Here is a 16,868-nt window from a genome sequence, read left to right as displayed (position 1 = left end):
TGTTTTGTTTTAAGTGTTACTATCATCCCTGGAGGTATTCAAAAGACATGCAGATGTGGTGCTTAGGAACATGATTTAGAGGTAGAGTTGACAGTGCTAGGTTAATAATTGGACTTGATCTTAGAGGTCTTTTCCATCCTAAGTGATTCTATGACTCTACCCTCAAGTAGATGAAGTTTTTATCACTTACCCCTATAACACTGGCTTTTGTGTTCCTTTTATTTTGCCTGTTTTAAAGGCCCCTATTTATATATATTAAACTATAAAGATAGAAATAGCAGAAGTAAACCAAACATATGCAGGACAACTTCCAAAACTCCCTGCTGCTGGAACTATAGGTTCTTTCTGTAGGATGAGAAATCTGCCTGCATATTTTCCTGCAGTGGTTATTCCAGTTCTCTAGCTTACAGGAGTCAGTACCGTGCATAAAAGGGAATACTGAAATAAAGCCAAAAATGCCCCAGTCTATTGGTACCCTGGTTTTTGTCTGCAGGCAGAACAACTTGCAGGCAGTGCTAGAAGGCAGCAGGCTTGGACTGACATTGCACTCCCATACTGCTTATCACAATACTGAATATTAGTAACATGCTCATTGCATCACTCCAGGGTTGTGAGCAGTTTAGGAGCAATGAGATGCCCCAGCACAGTATGCCTTGGATGTAAAACACCTCTGGGAATCTAGTTCTGTGCTATCTGAACACAGCCTTCTATTGCTTTTTCTCGTATTAAAGTGCTGAAGCAATCTTTAGCAAATGTCTGTTTTCTGACTCCATAAGTAGTAGGAAGAAAGAAAAAGGTTAGACTTTCCTGGGGAAAAAGGTCATGTCTCATCAAATTTTATCCCTTAATAGCATGCCTGGCTCCCTCAGGGAAATGTCTAATTTTTCCTTGATAATTTCAGTCTTTTGCCTGACTAACATCGCTGAGCATTTATGCCATAGCTTTTGTTAGCTACTTTGGAAAAGAGTTACTCCCTTAGTTTGCTCTGAACAAATGCAGAGTAGCCCAAATATAAACAGACACTTAACATGTAAGATTTACCATTGAAATAAGATGCATGAAGTACTGTAGGTAGTATAGATACAGTGATATGCTATAGCATATGATGCGTTCAGCATGGGGAAAGGTACAGGTGATATTAGCTAACAAAACCCATCATTTTTCTCCACGAATACTATTTTTCCTGAAGTGTCATAAAAAGTCCATTTCATTTATTGGGTTTCATACTCCATAATTTATCTGCTCCCTTACGCACCACTATCTGCATTCATCTGCTCTACCAAGCCTAGTTCTCACATGGCGTTCTGCAGCCAGAGACAAGAAAGAGATGCTTATTCATTAGCTGAGTACCAGCAGCTAGTGCACCCTTCTGCTCTTTCTTTCTAGAGCAAAAGAATTTGGGCTTATTGCACTCCATCTGCTGAGATACGCAAAGTCTTACCTCAATAAAAAGCCCAGTACTCAGAATAACAAGATAAGCATTCACCTGATTCCACAGTCACTCAACTATGTGTTCTGCTTCAATGTAACACCATAGGTAGGTTTAAACAGTAAGATGACTCGAGCAGCTGGGTGAACTGTATGAATAAGTGTCTACAGGACATCACCTGAGATCATGGGAAAAGTATATCTAGTATTTCACAGGCACTGTATCATGGAAACTTCTTTAACATTAGAAAAAAAATGTTTAAAAACTTAGATGCCATTAAGTCCAGAACTAGCAAGGGAAGAGAATACCTTAGTTTTACCACAACAAGGCTCACATAGCCAGTTATCACAAAGGATTAATTTAAAAGAAAGACAGATAACCCACAAGACAGTTGATTCATTTTTACCCAGTGTTCATTTTTAGTTATAGGACAGCCTAAAGACTAACCATGTAATCCATTCCTCAGTGTGATAGGTGGGATTGTCACATGGTTCTGCCTCTCCAGCAGTGTGGACTGGATGCCACCTTGAACACCTCTTTTCTACACACATTTTGCATGCACATTTCATTGCTGTGGCTAACAGAGCTACGAATACAACAAGCATATAAAGGATAAGGTGCATGCCTGCTGAACTTTTGTGCATTTCTCTGCCAAGAGAAGGACAGCAGGCTGGACACAGCTGTCACATGGCTCTCATCTGCAGAAATACAACTGTGCTTGCTCTTCAGACAAGCTCGCCAGGCTGAACAGATCCTGCCCAGCTCCCATTTGGCCTGTAAGAGATTAAGTAGTCCACCTAAAGCCAGTGCCAGGGCTGCAACCAGCATCCACATCTGCATCAACCAACTCCCCAGCACCTATGCTCATGCTTCAAGAAGTTATCTTTGCAATTGAAAGATTTTATATTTATACTGAACATATCCTTGAGTATAACTATATCCATAACTATAGACATTTTCTAATAGGGAAATTTTATTTTCATCCATCTGGCTGACTTGGCTTTGTTTCAGTTCAGCACCCTCCTGTCTTCAGCCCTTTTGCCCCGAAAGCCCACTGTATCTGTGCATAGAAAAATGTATACATCAGAAGTAGTTTAAATGTCAGTGCTTATCTTTTGAAAGGACTTTCAGGCAAGTCTATGATTAAAACTAGATATTCAAGCAGAAGATAATATATTATGTCCTCAGGCTCCTTAAGTCATGATCCATATTTATAATGTAAGACTAAGGCCTCTGTTGAATAATTACATCTTTTGCCTGCCTGTTCTTCTCCTCCACACCCATACATATATGCATGCAAATATATAGCCTTTAAAGTGAGCAATAGTTCACCCCAAAGACAGAATAGCTTCTGTAAGTATATACATGTTGGAGAGAATTTAGTTCTGTAATTATCATGCAAGTCTTGCAGTAGCCAATTTAGTTCAGACTGAGACACAGTAAGGAAAAAAAAAAAAAAAAAGGAAAAAAAGCATGTTCCAGATGGGCTAGAGCACTCAGGAGTTAAAGCCAAGCCCTGGGGAAAGTAATTTGGTAGCCAGCCTCATTCTGAATCCAGGTGAATGCCTTCCTTCCAAAAAGTCATCTCTGATTGAAAGAGTGAGATCCTACTTTGTCTGCACTTCAGAGAAGGTGCTTCTTCATGAATGAAAGCTACTTTTAAATATTTGGAAGCTACTGAATTCAAAAGTCATACAAAAATACAACAGGATCTCAAGCATTACTTTTCAACTAACCTCATCTACTCTCAACGAATCTCATCTTTCTCAGTAGTAAGCAGTGCCACTGGGTGCCAAAGTCACACTGCAAAAATCAATTTGCCTTTCAAGTCATACTTCTAATTAGAAGTAACACTGACCAGGATCCTACAAGCTTAAACCTGTAGTTCTTCATGCACCCTGCTCAGAGCTACAGATTTCTTTACAGAAGAACCAGTATCACTAAGAAGGGCTCTACACAATGAAACAAAGGACAGATAAGCACTGCATTCCTTACAGCTGGTTGGCAAGTGCAAGTTTCACGCACACATACATGCACGTACACACTTCCAGTTCATCAGAAAGTTTTTTTAACTTAAAAGTTCTCCACCTTTAGTAATCCCATTCTGGAAGTAGAAATTCTGTCAGCTACAGCAAAATAATATGCTGTGAATAAAAATATTTCTTGACAGAAACTTGTGTTTTGCCAAAAAAACCTTTATTAAAAAATTCCTAGCAGCTCTCATCACTCTTTTCACCTTTCCTAAAGTTTGCCTTACAATATGCAAAGTGAAAAGAAAGCACTGTGAGCCTGCATATTCTCTCATGCTCTCCAATTACCCAAGAGTGATTGACTTCTGCAGCAAGTTGGTCATTGTAGACCTAGTCTCATATAACCAAATGGTCAACACAACATTTGTGGCTGAGATGCCTCTGAAAAGATTTTAAAATCCAAATCCCTTTGGCAGGCAGAAATATAAATCAGTGTCACTGATCCACTCAAAAAGTCACAGCTGCAACAATAGCTGTGGATGTCAGAGCCAGAAAAGACCATCCATGGAACAGTCATTCATCTGAGAATTAAGCTCTCCAGTACCAAGCAGGTCACTGAGACACTGCTTAGAGAATGGAAACATGGGAAATGCATGTGGTATTGTGTTGAAAGAAGGGGACAGCATCATGGAAGAAGCTACCGTCTTCTTGCTTTACTCCTACGATTGCTTAAAAAGACATGTGAAGACTCTTGGCTTCTCCCTATTTGCTCTCTTGCATCAAAGTCTTTCATGTTTTTAGCATTCACCTCCCACGTTACTTATCGTTGTAAGGGGCTAGCCTGGAATTTTACTGTACATCCTGATCAAAGCACAGGGTGTAACCAAGCCACCCCTAAGCTGTTCTCCCATCTTTCCTGTCAGCAGAAAGAGTAACAGAGGGGCTCCTCAGTCCTGACCTGCAACAAGTTACCTCAGCTCAGTGCTGTAGCAGATAAAGGAAGTCAAGGCTACATCTACAGCCTGTACTGGGAGAAAGGGGAGTTAAAGAAAAAGTATTCCTGTGACTTGCAGTCTGATTTCTCCGTGCAAGAGCTTGTTAATTCAAGGAAGCTCTGATTTTTCTATCCAAGTATCTGTCTGCCAGTAGAGCTTACAAGCCACAGAGAGGCTGTGCTGTTGAATTTTCACTGAGTAAAGTCAGGCCCCTAGAATATTTAGTTCCTCAACAGAAGGATCTATATATAGATAAGATGGATGCATTGTCTTCCACTGAGATCCAAACAATAGTGTGAGGTACCACAGAGTACCACATAGCACTCTGCAGTATTTCACTGTATATATTTCTTATTTCTACCACTCACTGTGATTGCAGTCAGGAATTCAGTTTTCTAACCACAACTTATAAAAATATAATTTTAGTAACGAGTAGACACTTGAGTGTCAACTGAGATGTGGTACAAACAAGAAGTTAGGCTAGATTCCTGGAATATTTTAATATATTCCGCTACTGGAAAAAGTCCACAACAAAATGCAGTCACTGGATTTCTGTGACATGCATCTTCTTTATTTCTAAAGATGATTGTATTTGTCATCTCATGACACATAGGACGAGCTATGCATTTCACTTGTCCTGCCTCCTTAATTTTACGTTGCAGGTTTCCTCCCTGCTGCATGTGTCTAGTTCTTAAAGACTAGGTTTAAATGATGCTCTATCTGGTGTGGCAGAAGCAGAATACAGTCCAGTTAAGATAAAGGAGAGCATCTGCATCAGAGTTGTTTCTGCTTTGTCATTATGAATATATAATACCACAGTCCTGAGAAGTAAGAAAGCAGTAGCTCATAAGTGTTTCAAAGGACAGATAAATCTTAAGATTAATTTTAACATTAAGAAGGTGATATATTTACAACATACTAGTATTAATTTTTTGAGAGTTTAGGATTCACAGAAGTCAGACAAGGCAGGGAAGAAGTTCACCTTGCCAAGCCAAGGAGTGCAAACTGGTGACAGCTGTTAGTGTACTGAATTGAACACAACATTTGCAAATCACCTCTAACTTAATTGCATCTAAGCTATCGTCACAAAGAAACATTTGCAAGAACTGCAGTCTCATTGCCAGCTGGCTGGTCTACACATTACACCAAGTCTCACTGCTCACAAACCAACCTCATGTTGACTTAACCAGTTGGGAGCAGCCTGACTGACTGAAGTCTCCAAGTGTGTCCTCAAAGCAGAAAGGGATTTATTCAGCCATTCAGTTCTCTCCCTTGAGAAAGCCTCGAGCTCCCTTAGAAAGGAGCTTCTTAAGGAGTGTTACTGCTTTTGTTATCTACTGCCATGAACCCCAGTACTGCCAAGGACCAGGCCTTGCTCCTGCAGCCTCCTCCTTGTAATAACAGGTCTATTCACCTGAAGTGCTACCCTGGGGGCTGAATATGCCATGGGCAGAGCCTCTCAGGGGCTGGGGAGACTTGCAGAGCCACTCTGCTGCCTGCATGCAGGCACATGCTATACAAGAACATACAAATACATACCCAGAAACATATGCTACAGAAGAATAGTAGAAGGAAATCTTGCATAGATAATGCACATCATTACTGAATGTTCATATGTATGTAAGGAGCTGATGTTTGATAAAGCTGTGTCAGTGTAGAAATGTTTGTGGCTGTTTTCCCTCCCACTAAATTTAGTCCTAACTGAGGAACAGGGAGACACATTCATCTCTTCATGTACATACGCCAGGCCTAATAGATAACATTAAAACTGCAGTGAAAAAAAAAAATCTACCAAGCTTCACTATCTCAAAAGAAAGTTTATGATGGTCTTAGGGGCTATTCAGCTTCAGACCTCAAAACACAAGTTTAAATGCAAATAAGTCCTTAAATACCTCAAATACACACGTTTTCAACAGCAGCACTTATACTAGATTAGCCTTTAGTAAAGGCAAAATAGCTCAGTCACAAGAGAAACAAAGCTCCACTCCAAAACCAACCTGGATTTAAACCTTTAAAAAGGGGGAAGGGAGTTGAACCCACTTGACTCAAATTGTCCGTCCTGCTCTGGCTGATCACAGAAACAGAATACTCTGAGAAAGACTGCATGTGTTTCCTGGACTTCAGCAAGACAAAATCTTACAAGAAGTCGTACTGACGTTTCATGCTTCTTCCCTAAATGAGGGAAAGGAACTCCAGAAAAGTCTTCAGCTACAACACACTGGTGATTATTTAAATACTTAAACCTATGCAGACTGTATGCAGCTTTAGAAAGTCTTATGCTTTTGCCAGGATTGTATAAAGTTCTTACCATATCAGTTTTTCCAGAGGCACCACTTTGAGGAAGAGACAAATCCAGCTGAAGACCTAAAGGGTTTTCTTGCCATAAGTCAACATGTATGCAGTAACTGATCTTCTGTGATGTCTACACAATGTTTTCAGCAGAAGATTGTCCCAAGTGATGTAGCATACTGTGACATCACATTCACTGACATCAGAACACACCAACTCCTTTGCCAACACAAGTTATTTTGCCATGCACTGTACAGTGTCCTAACCTAGTACAGTCTTTCACCTGCAAGAGAATATTCTTCACAGCTCAAAGTAATTTAACTTCTGATATGTTGACCTAAAGTGTGCTTCCCTTTGATTTAACTCATTGCTAGGTTGTTTGGGTAATACTGCTTTAAATACTTCCTTAAAGTGAAATATATTTAACTGAGTCAGTAAATTTAATAAAATAAACTCACATATATTTTAGTCACCTTTTACTTTTCGATTTAAAGCATTTTAAAATACTTTCAACCACAGTGTTAGACTATGCGCTGACTTGCATGTTAAGATGCAGCCAAAAGACTAAAATTTAACCTTTGAGAGTACCTGTACAAATCCTACATTCATCTTTTATGAGTTAATTCTTCACAACATCATTTCACTAAAGCCCCTCTAACAGAAAACTTCTTAAGAGTTTATCAAGCTTGCTACAAGTCTCATTTATTTTGCTTCAGACATTATCATCTGAGTCAGCACCCCTGAAGCTCTTCTCCACACACACTGTGGAGAGCTTCTTACAGCTGTTTGCAAACACCCATGTTTCAGCATTCATAAACATACACCAGGGAGCTGTTCCTTGTGGTTATAAGCCAGAACTCATTAATCCCCACAGGGGCAGGATCAAGGCCAAGATGGATTTCTCAGTACCTGACTCCTCACTTTGCTGCTTATTTCCCAGGAAAGAGAGATTTGCAGACTCACACGGCAACAACAGGGTTCTCCAATTTCTCTGAAGAGGTAACAGGAAGGTTGCCATTCTCTTACTATAAACCCTCAGTTGGAAGAGATATTTTTGTTAATACCACTTTTACTGTGGAATTACTTATAAGGGCCAAAGTTTGAGATCTTTGACAGGGAGGTCTTATTTTCCTTCTACATACAACTGCTTCTGCATCTATTCTACACAGGCATTGCACAGCCTGGCAAAAGACTTGCTCCACAGTAGTGCAAACATTGCTTAAGAGAGCTGCACCTAAGCCACAGACTTACTGTCACAGGCTTTGGCAAGAAAAAAAGGTTCTGTGTCTGGTACATTGTATTTTCAGCTAACCAAAGCTGGAAAGAAAGGACAGTTTACATACTTCAGTGTGAGCAGCATACACAGGCAGCTTCAGCACAGGGGAATAGCCTTCCCTCCTGCCTCAGGCTGCGTGTGCAGGTCTGGGTTCTGTGACACAGAGGCTAGGGACAGACCTCACAGAAGAGGTGAGGAGTACATCAGTACACAGCAAGCAAAGGATTGACCTTCTGCATCAAGCACTGACCAGGTCCCAAATTGAGCACTGTTCAACCTACAGGAGAAATCTGTGGGAGAAGGGATTCTGTAGCTTTGCTCGTTCTCTGCTATCTTAAAACATGCTATGAACATCAATTTGCAAATGCTCTTGACAGCTGTTCCTTTAATAGTCGATTCCTTTAAAGCAGACACTACAGAGAAAACTAGTAGAAGTTACTACTTTTCCTTCATGTTTCTTCCAATAGTCTCTGCATCAGCCTTTGATGAGCAAATCAATTTTTTCAAAAGCTACTATGTTGCCTGAGCAGAGCAGCCCAGATATCTGCCTTTCATTGCTTGCAATTGCCACTAGAAACTCAGGAAGGACACACATGCCTCAGCAACGTCCTGGAGGGAGCTCAGCTAGTTCTCCTGCACTCTGGTCTCCCGTCTGGAACATTTAAATATTTTATCAGTAAAAGCCAAACATAATATGAGAATCACAGAATCGTCTAGGTTGGAAGAGACCTCCAAGATCACCTAGTCCCACCCCTGACCTAATACTAACAAGTCCTCCACTAAACCATATCACTAAGCTCAACATCTGAACGTCTCTTAAAGACCTCCAGGGATGCTGACTCAACCACTTCCCTGGGCAGCCCATTCCAATGCCTAACAACCCTTTCGGTAAAGAAGTTTTTCCTAATATCCAACCTAAATCTCCCCTGGTGCAACTTTAGCCCATTCCCCCTCGTCCTGTCACCAGGCATGTGGGAGAATAGACCAACCCCCACCTCGCTACAGCCTCCTTTAAGGTACCTATAGAGAGCGATAAGGTCTTCCCTGAGCCTCCTCTTCTCCAGGCTAAACAACCCCAGCTCCCTCAGCTGCTCCTCGTAAGACTTGTTCTCCAGACCCCTCACCAGCTTCATTGCCCTTCTCTGGACTCACTCGAGCATCTCAATGTCCTTCTTGTAGTGAGGGGCCCAAAACTGAACACAGTACTGGAGGTGCGGCCTCACCAGAGCTGAGTACAGGGGGACAATCACTTCCCTAGCCCTGCTGGCCACACTGTTTCTCATACAAGCCAGGATGCTGTTGGCCTTCTTGGCCACCTGAGCACACTGCTGGCTCATATTCAGCCAACTATCAACCAATACTCCCAGGTCCTTCTCTGCCAGGCAGCTTTCCAACCACCCATCTCCCAGCCTGTAACTCTGCTTGGGGTTGTTGCGCCCCAGGCGCAGGACCCGGCACTTGGCCATGTTGAACTTCATACAGTTGGCCTCAGCCCATCGGTCCAGCCTATCCAGATCCTCCTGCAGAGCCTTCCTACCCTCAAGTAGATTGACACATGCTCCTAACTTGGTGTCATCTGCACACTTACTGAGGGTGCACTCGATCCCCTCATCCAGATCATCGATAAAGATATTAAAGAAGTCTCACTTCTTGGCTGTGCAACAAGCACAGGAACAGTAGACTTGACGGACATCTGGATACAGCTTCTAACAAACCATGAGCACAAGCTGGAGGTACAGTTGCTGACAATGCTGCATGACTATACTTGGAAACAGATTACGAAACAACTCATTTAGCAAACTTCATATTTAGACCCAGAATGTCACTTTTTTAAAAGCGGTGCTAGAAATACTTCAAATTTTTCAAGAGAGAGTTTTTATTTATTAACAAACAGTTGCAATACGTTTGGCAAAAGGACTTTGGAATCTTTTCATTTATAGGATTACATTGTTCTAGTTTTCCAGATGTAGCTTGATTTAAAATAGACACATTTAAAGAATATCCTTTTTTGTTTCTACTTACCCTACAGAAATCCAGTATGCGCAGCATGGCAATATTCATCTTGGATTCAATACCTTGAGTGTAACTTTACTGATAGCAAAGGGAGAAAGCTTCAGTCCAATAAAATCAAAAACTTCCAGTTGCATTATTTCTTCTAAAGAGACAAACAGCACTTCACTTGTTTCACAGATACTAACGTAATTTCAGTATGTCTTTGATCTTGTCCAGACCAAGATAAAAGGCATCTTTAAAGTATTTTAATCTACTTTTAAGCAAAAAGGCATTTTTGTACACCACAGCTTTAAGTATCCAAGATAGCTGGCTAACTAAGAGGACAAGATCCTTCACTACCACCTCTAGAAGCTGTCCTTACTGGGCTCAAAAGACAAAATATTTGTCTCCTCACTTAACTTGAACCCTGTCACTCCAACCCAGTCATATAAGTATCCTGTGCAGTTAGGAGGGAAGTCCATCCAGAAAATGATTCCTCTTATATTATGAATAGTATCCTTGAAATGATTTGCCATATCTACCCTTCAAATGACTAGTGAGAGGACAGAGTTCTGGACAGCTTAAATTAGGAGAGATTAATCCCACTGCATTGATTACACAGCAAGGATGAACAACCACCTAAAAAATACTTGGTTCTTAACTTTTTGGCAAGCAAATCCAGCAGAGATTAAGCACCAGCCTTCTAATATAGGCAGTTAGATTCCTGACCAAAGTTGACTCCCTTCCAGCAGTTAACACTTGGCCAACAGGCATTTCAGGAGTTAGGCATTATGCCACGCCTTAGATAAGAAAACATGAGAGAAGAAGTAGCAGTAGTAGTAGCAGAGTCCAGTGCTCCAGTTCCTGGTACAAGAATGCAGCTTTGAAACAGCCATGGTGTAACCAAGTTCAGCTGTACTTGATCATGTGCAGTCAGATTTCCTACTGGCATGTGCACCTTCCATCACAACATGCAAGCATAACTTCTGAAAAGCCTTGAGAATACAGCCATTTGTTTTTGGAGTTAACAGACATTTGACACAAGCCAAACAAGCTGCAGGAGTATCAAGAGTCTAGATCACCAAGCAGATGAAGAACAGCCTTCAGCTATTCCACTATACAAAATAAAATAAAATAAATTAAAACAAAACAAAACAAAAGCACTGTCCAGAGACAGAGCAAAACAGAATCCACAACCTCTTGCTCTGTGTCCTCACCCAGAATCTGGGCACCTGCATTTTAAACAAATAGCATAGAACAGCTCATCCCAAGAGGCCCAACAGCAGTTTGGCACACTCTTGGGGATGGGAGTTAATATTCCTCCAGCAAGAGGTAAGGTAACTTCATCCAAACACAGTAGGTGAATGCAGCAGATCTCTTGGATAAAAGAGGGAATGATACTGCTTCCTCCTCTACTCCCAATTTCATAAGCCTAGCCTTAGAGCTGTATTTCTTTTCCCAGATGACATTTCATCCTTATTACTGTTCTATTGATAAAGGAATTCATTCTGAAAATACTCTACCCATGCAGTAACCTGACTGAAAACAGTCGCATCTTCTGGAGAGGGAAGAGGAAGAACTGCTTCCCCTTAATGCAATGTAATCAGATCATTTTGTAGTTCATATTTATGTCAATAGGTAAGAAAAGTTATTCTCACCCAAAAGCACTTACTGAAAATTTAGCCACACATAGGCTTACATGGTACAAAACAAATGTAATACACAGCTCCTATGTCAAATCTACCAGAATGCAATTTATCAAAATAAATAGCAGAAGCTATCTTATTGCCTACAGTAAAAGCCTTTCCCCTCTTCCAGCCATGAAAACATTAAGTGCCTCCCCCTATTTTAAACGACTGCATAAAAATCTCTCTTCTAAAGGATGAAGCCATATCAGGCTTCAACTCCTTTTAAGAGGGTTTAAGAGGGAAAAACCCACTCCACATTACTTTTCCAACTTTCCTCTGAATTATTCTAGGTATAGCACTACAAGACTGTTATGGCAATATTGCATTTGGAAGCCTTCCAGAAATGTGTATGAACACCAGGCTCTTTTCATAATGCATTCAAGTAAATAACATTACGTTAGTCACACAATGAATTATGTTCTGAAGCATGCAGAAGAAAACATGCCCATACAAAACCTCAGCTGTATAAAATCAAATAGTGCTTTAACCTGCTTCCAAGCCTCAAACATTCAGACAGCCTATTATTCTTATATTGATCTCACCATTTTCCACAGTGCCATAAACGCAGCTGTGAGACTAGTAACTTGCTGATTCAGGCACTGGTTCTCCCATTGTACTTGTTCCAGCATGACTTGGTCATGTAATCTCATTTGTAGCTTCTGAAACTGCAATAAATAACAAACATATGTACATATGTGAGGGACTTGTCAAACAATGCAAGCTGTATAATTATCAAAGTGGAAACAAAACACCATCATTGTTTATATGATGAACTACACCTCAGCTGGCAAATTCCAAACACACAGCATGATGGGAGAGAAGTAGCAGCTCCAAATTTCTCTGTATTAGCAGTGACTGTGGGAGACAAAATACTCATTAAGAACAAGCCTGGAAAGCATTTAGGGAATAATACATGAGCACGCATATTTGTTTGGATTTACCTTAACACTGTAGAGCATTTCACCAGAAATGCTTTCTTCCACCAATTTGATTCTCCTAAAAGATCTTTTAACCACACAGCATTATTACTATTTTGTTTATAATAAGTAAGGCTTTTACCCATGTAACATTTATTTTCATTTCATTTATTTCAATGTTTTCCCATAAACACAAGATTTGAACAGATTAGTGAGCTGTACAATTAGTAAAGCAACAATGAGTATTAATTATGATGGGTTTCATTTTCCTCTGTATAAAAAGAGTAACTACATCTGCAAGTCTCAAGGACTTATTCTCACCAGCTATTTTTGTCTCCATTTTCTTTGATGTTGTCCTTAAACTAGAATAAAGCAAGCAAGATATGAAACAAATCCCTGAGTTGATATGGAGCATAAGTACAAAAGCCATCCAAGGAATGGATGCAGAGGTAGACTGGAAAAGCAAGCGCCAGGTGAGAGAGGAACAGTCCCCAGCAAACCCTTCAGAGGTAAATGGGAACCCAAGCAGAATTCTTTTTTCAGTTCAAGTCAGCAGTACTGCTGGGGAATGGCTTGGGATAGTTGTCTGCTACCTATATTTGAGATTGTAAGGATTAATTGTAAGGCTTTTTTCCAGCTATAAGGGTATGGCTACATAAACAATTTGGAAAAGGCACAAATAGGACTAACCAAAACCATGATAGCCAATGCACCACTCTATGCATTAAAAAAATAGCTCAATTCAGTATTGCTAACTTATGTAGGTATATAAGAAAAACGATATTTCTGTAACATGCTGCTTTAATGTATTTTAGTTTTTTTGTTTGTTTGTTTTAAATCAGTCATCATTACACAATTTGAATAAAGTCTATTTTGGACGTAAGAACAGTATACTAAGCAGGCCAGCCTTTACCTATTGCTCTTAATTGGTTAGGCATTACACCCCAGAAACCTTGAAGCCTGAACAAACGTCTATGCTACTTTTAGATTTATAAAACATCCAGACCTTAAAAACCTGAGTTTAACTCACAGCTCAGAAGCTGAGATACTGTACTGGACCTCTCCCCTGGCTTGAATTTCAAACCTTGTTTGCATTTCTGCCAGCATGCCCAACTATTATGTTGAGTGTCTTATTTCTCGGGTAATGAATGAGCCTGAAGTGACAGGAACCTAATTGACTGGGAGGTCTTGAAGCTCTACCTGGAAGCAAGCAGGACCCGCAAAGCCCTTCCTTGATCAGTGATGTGCAGGATATCATCCTGTTGGCACAAGTTGCAGGCACTCAAGATGGACTCAAGAATTCAGAGAACACATTCAAAAAGTTTTAGCAATTTCAGCTGCCCCACTGTCAAACTTCATCCAGAATAAAAAATTTCTTGTTAAGACTCTAGTTTCCCTAACCCTCCTCAGTTCATTTTACAATATTCCCTAGTTTGATTAGGTTTTGAAATCATTTCAGCAGGAGAGAAATAAGATGAACACTATCCATTAACTTGTTTTATGACAACATAGCTGCCTGGCTATAGCAGTTTTGTCACTGTGTTGCTTACTCTAGTTGGACACTATCCCAAGAAATAGTGGACTGAGTGTTAGTGTTGTCAAGAAAAGTACAAGTGGTGGTTTTGTCTTCGCATGAAAACATTTGACTTCAAAAATCAAAGCATCAGCTGACAAAGCCAGGTGGCAGTAAACTTCAGGTGTTCGATTCTTCAAATTTAAGTTCTCAGATCTGAAGTTTCAGACAATCAGAAGTGTCATTGTAAACTCAAAACTTAGGTTTTGCTCCAACTTGTAGGAGAAAAACCATTGTATGGAAAACAGGTTATGGAAAACAGGTGTAGCACCACAGTGCTAGAGCCACAGCATCTTTTAAATGCTTGAGGAACACCAGTACAACAGCTCCAAAAGCATTCAGGGTCAAATTATGTCCAGCTTCTCTCTAGAAGAAGGTACCTCTTCTGGAGGTATGGATAATACTAGGCCCAATTCTTAACTAATGTATAATCCCAACAGAATTTTTTTCTCCTTTCTACCCACAAGAAAACAGATGATGTGGAAAAGGGGTGCCAAGGGGACAAGCAGAGCACTATAGCTCAATATATAACACAATTATTTCCAAAGACCCACAGGCACAGAAGGAAGAGTAATCAGCTTTGAAAGTCCTCTTCGATATGCTACAAGCCATCCAGGCTCTTGACTGTCTCCAGATACAGGGACAAAAGTCAGCTTGACACCACATTTTATACTCTCAGCTCTCACTTCCCATTTTGTGACAGGAAAGAAATAACTGAAATTAGGACCAGAGCCTCCAGAAGGACAAAAAATATGCAGTCTTCATCTAAACAGCAAGTACACTGTAAATGTCCAATACCAATGAACTGTTGGTCCCAGTAAGACCTAGACTTGTATTAAAACAATACACAAGCCTTTAATGAATTAAAGAATAGTAAGGGATTTAGGATCTAGTCAGAGCAGCATTTGGTCAGGACCCTAAAGTGTGCACACAAAAAATATCAACAGGGCTGACTTCAAATCAAATGCAGTATACTTTAGAGGGAGCATAAGTGGCCTGGAGATTACAGCAGTGAGTGAACAGCCTGACTTGAAGCCTTCACACCCACTGCCCTTTCCAGTCCAAGCCACTCCAGGCTGTATGTGCCAGCAGCACCATGGGATCACTAGAGCATGCAACAGGCTATGCCTTGGTTTAGCCATTTGAACAGCAGGAACATTGTTAACTCTCTCAGAGAGGTTGGCCACGGCAACTATGGTGCTTGCACACCACCTTCATCCTTTGATTCAAAAATACACGGAAAAGTATGACTATTCTTCAGTGTCACATCCAATCAAGTATTGCAAAGCTCAAAGTTAAGACGTTTAAAAAAAAGACTTTTTCTCTCCATGAAAAATAAAATATCACTTCTCGCAGATTTTAATTTACTAAAGCCTTTTCCAGTCATGCATCCTGGTCAAAATTTAAGTTTCTTTCTGTCTAAAAGAAGTCATTTACTGAACTTTATGAGCAGAAGAATGTTGTCACTGACTGATTCAGAAGACTGTTTATTAGTGTCTAAAGTGTTAGCATCCTGAATTTATTGTGGTATTTTTTGCCATCTAGGACAAAAATGTTAATTTATAACAATAGGACTGTCTTATACTACTGCTTTAAAAAAAAAAAAAAATGCCTCCTCCCCTCCTCCAGTGGGGGAATCATTTACAAGATGCACAGTGCCATTGATGTTAGACTCTAGTCTCCCTACATTTTAACTGCCTCAGCCATGCCATGACCTGTTATGTGTTACATTTGGCTGCACTGTGTGATGCAAATCCTTTGTGTATGAGGAATGTCACTAACAGTAATAAGACAATCCATTAAAAAAAATATAGCTAAAAGCAGAAGTTTCAAAACAGAGCAAAAGCAAGCTACAATGCATTGGGTTTTTTTCATATATTACTGACTGTGCTCAATCCTGCAAGTCAAATTTAATCCTACTCACCAGAGTTGCACTCAGACTTAGCACACATTATCAAACTTAATATATACACACACCTTGAGGACTGAGAAGGTTAGAGTTAAAAAGATACAACTAATTCTTTCAAACCTGAGGTGATCCTCAGTTGTTACTTATTATAATTTAAAATGGAATCCTACAGATTCCACTTGAGAAAATGTCCCAATTCTTTAGTTCAGCCAAGGAACATTCAATAGAAGACCAATCAAGACATGAGCTCTATTTATGTAAGGCTTTTGATTACGGAATCTAGCTGAGCTCTGTTTTGGTCCCCGTTAGTAGTTAGGGCAACTGACAGGCCCCAAACAACCCTGAAGGTGCTGAAAAACCCAAGAAGTAGATGCTAATGCTACAAGTTTCACACGGTGCATCCCTGATGACAGCCTAAAAAAGTGAATGGAGAGAAAGAAGAGCTACAATAGTAAACTTACCAGAATAAAGATCTTCCAATTCCAGGAGATACTCTCCAGTGATTACTTGAACCACTGTAAAGCTATTTTGTACTTCCAGAGTGCTTAAGAACAGCTTTAATACACTGGTGAATCAGACCGAGAAGCTATTTTGCTGCAGGGACTACTGGAAAGCACATATAAATGATTTTTTTCCCAGGGAAACACACTCTCAGATTCTCCATTTTCCCCACACACAGAGGGATGTTTTCAATAGTCTCTTGGTGGTTATTACATGAAAAGCTCCTGAGCACTGTCAGGCACTGTTTGAAACAAGCATAAAGGAAGTAAAACACACTGCTATACGAAGTACCAATCTGTAGCGAGACCCCTGTTGACATGTTGACAACA

At 40.2% G+C, this 16,868-nt stretch overlaps 1 protein-coding gene across 2 annotated transcripts in view; it reads right to left on the bottom strand.

Moving 5' to 3' along the window:
- The window catches only part of LMNTD1 (lamin tail domain containing 1), a 213,958-nt gene that overhangs the window by 155,151 nt on the left and 41,939 nt on the right, over nt 1–16,868 (bottom strand). For both annotated transcript variants that reach the window (XR_013948842.1, XM_080586096.1), the window contains one exon: nt 12,182–12,304. Coding sequence is in view for 1 of the 2 variants with exons in the window: in XM_080586096.1 (XP_080442222.1) it covers nt 12,182–12,304 (123 nt within the window). In the remaining variant the exon portion in view is untranslated. The remainder of the gene's footprint in view (nt 1–12,181; nt 12,305–16,868) is intronic.

The sequence above is a fragment of the Anser brachyrhynchus genome (genome assembly GCF_964034855.1).
Source record: "Anser brachyrhynchus genome assembly, chromosome: 1".
Classification (NCBI taxonomy): Eukaryota; Metazoa; Chordata; class Aves; order Anseriformes; family Anatidae; genus Anser; species Anser brachyrhynchus.
This window is presented reverse-complemented; position numbering and strand designations above follow the sequence as displayed.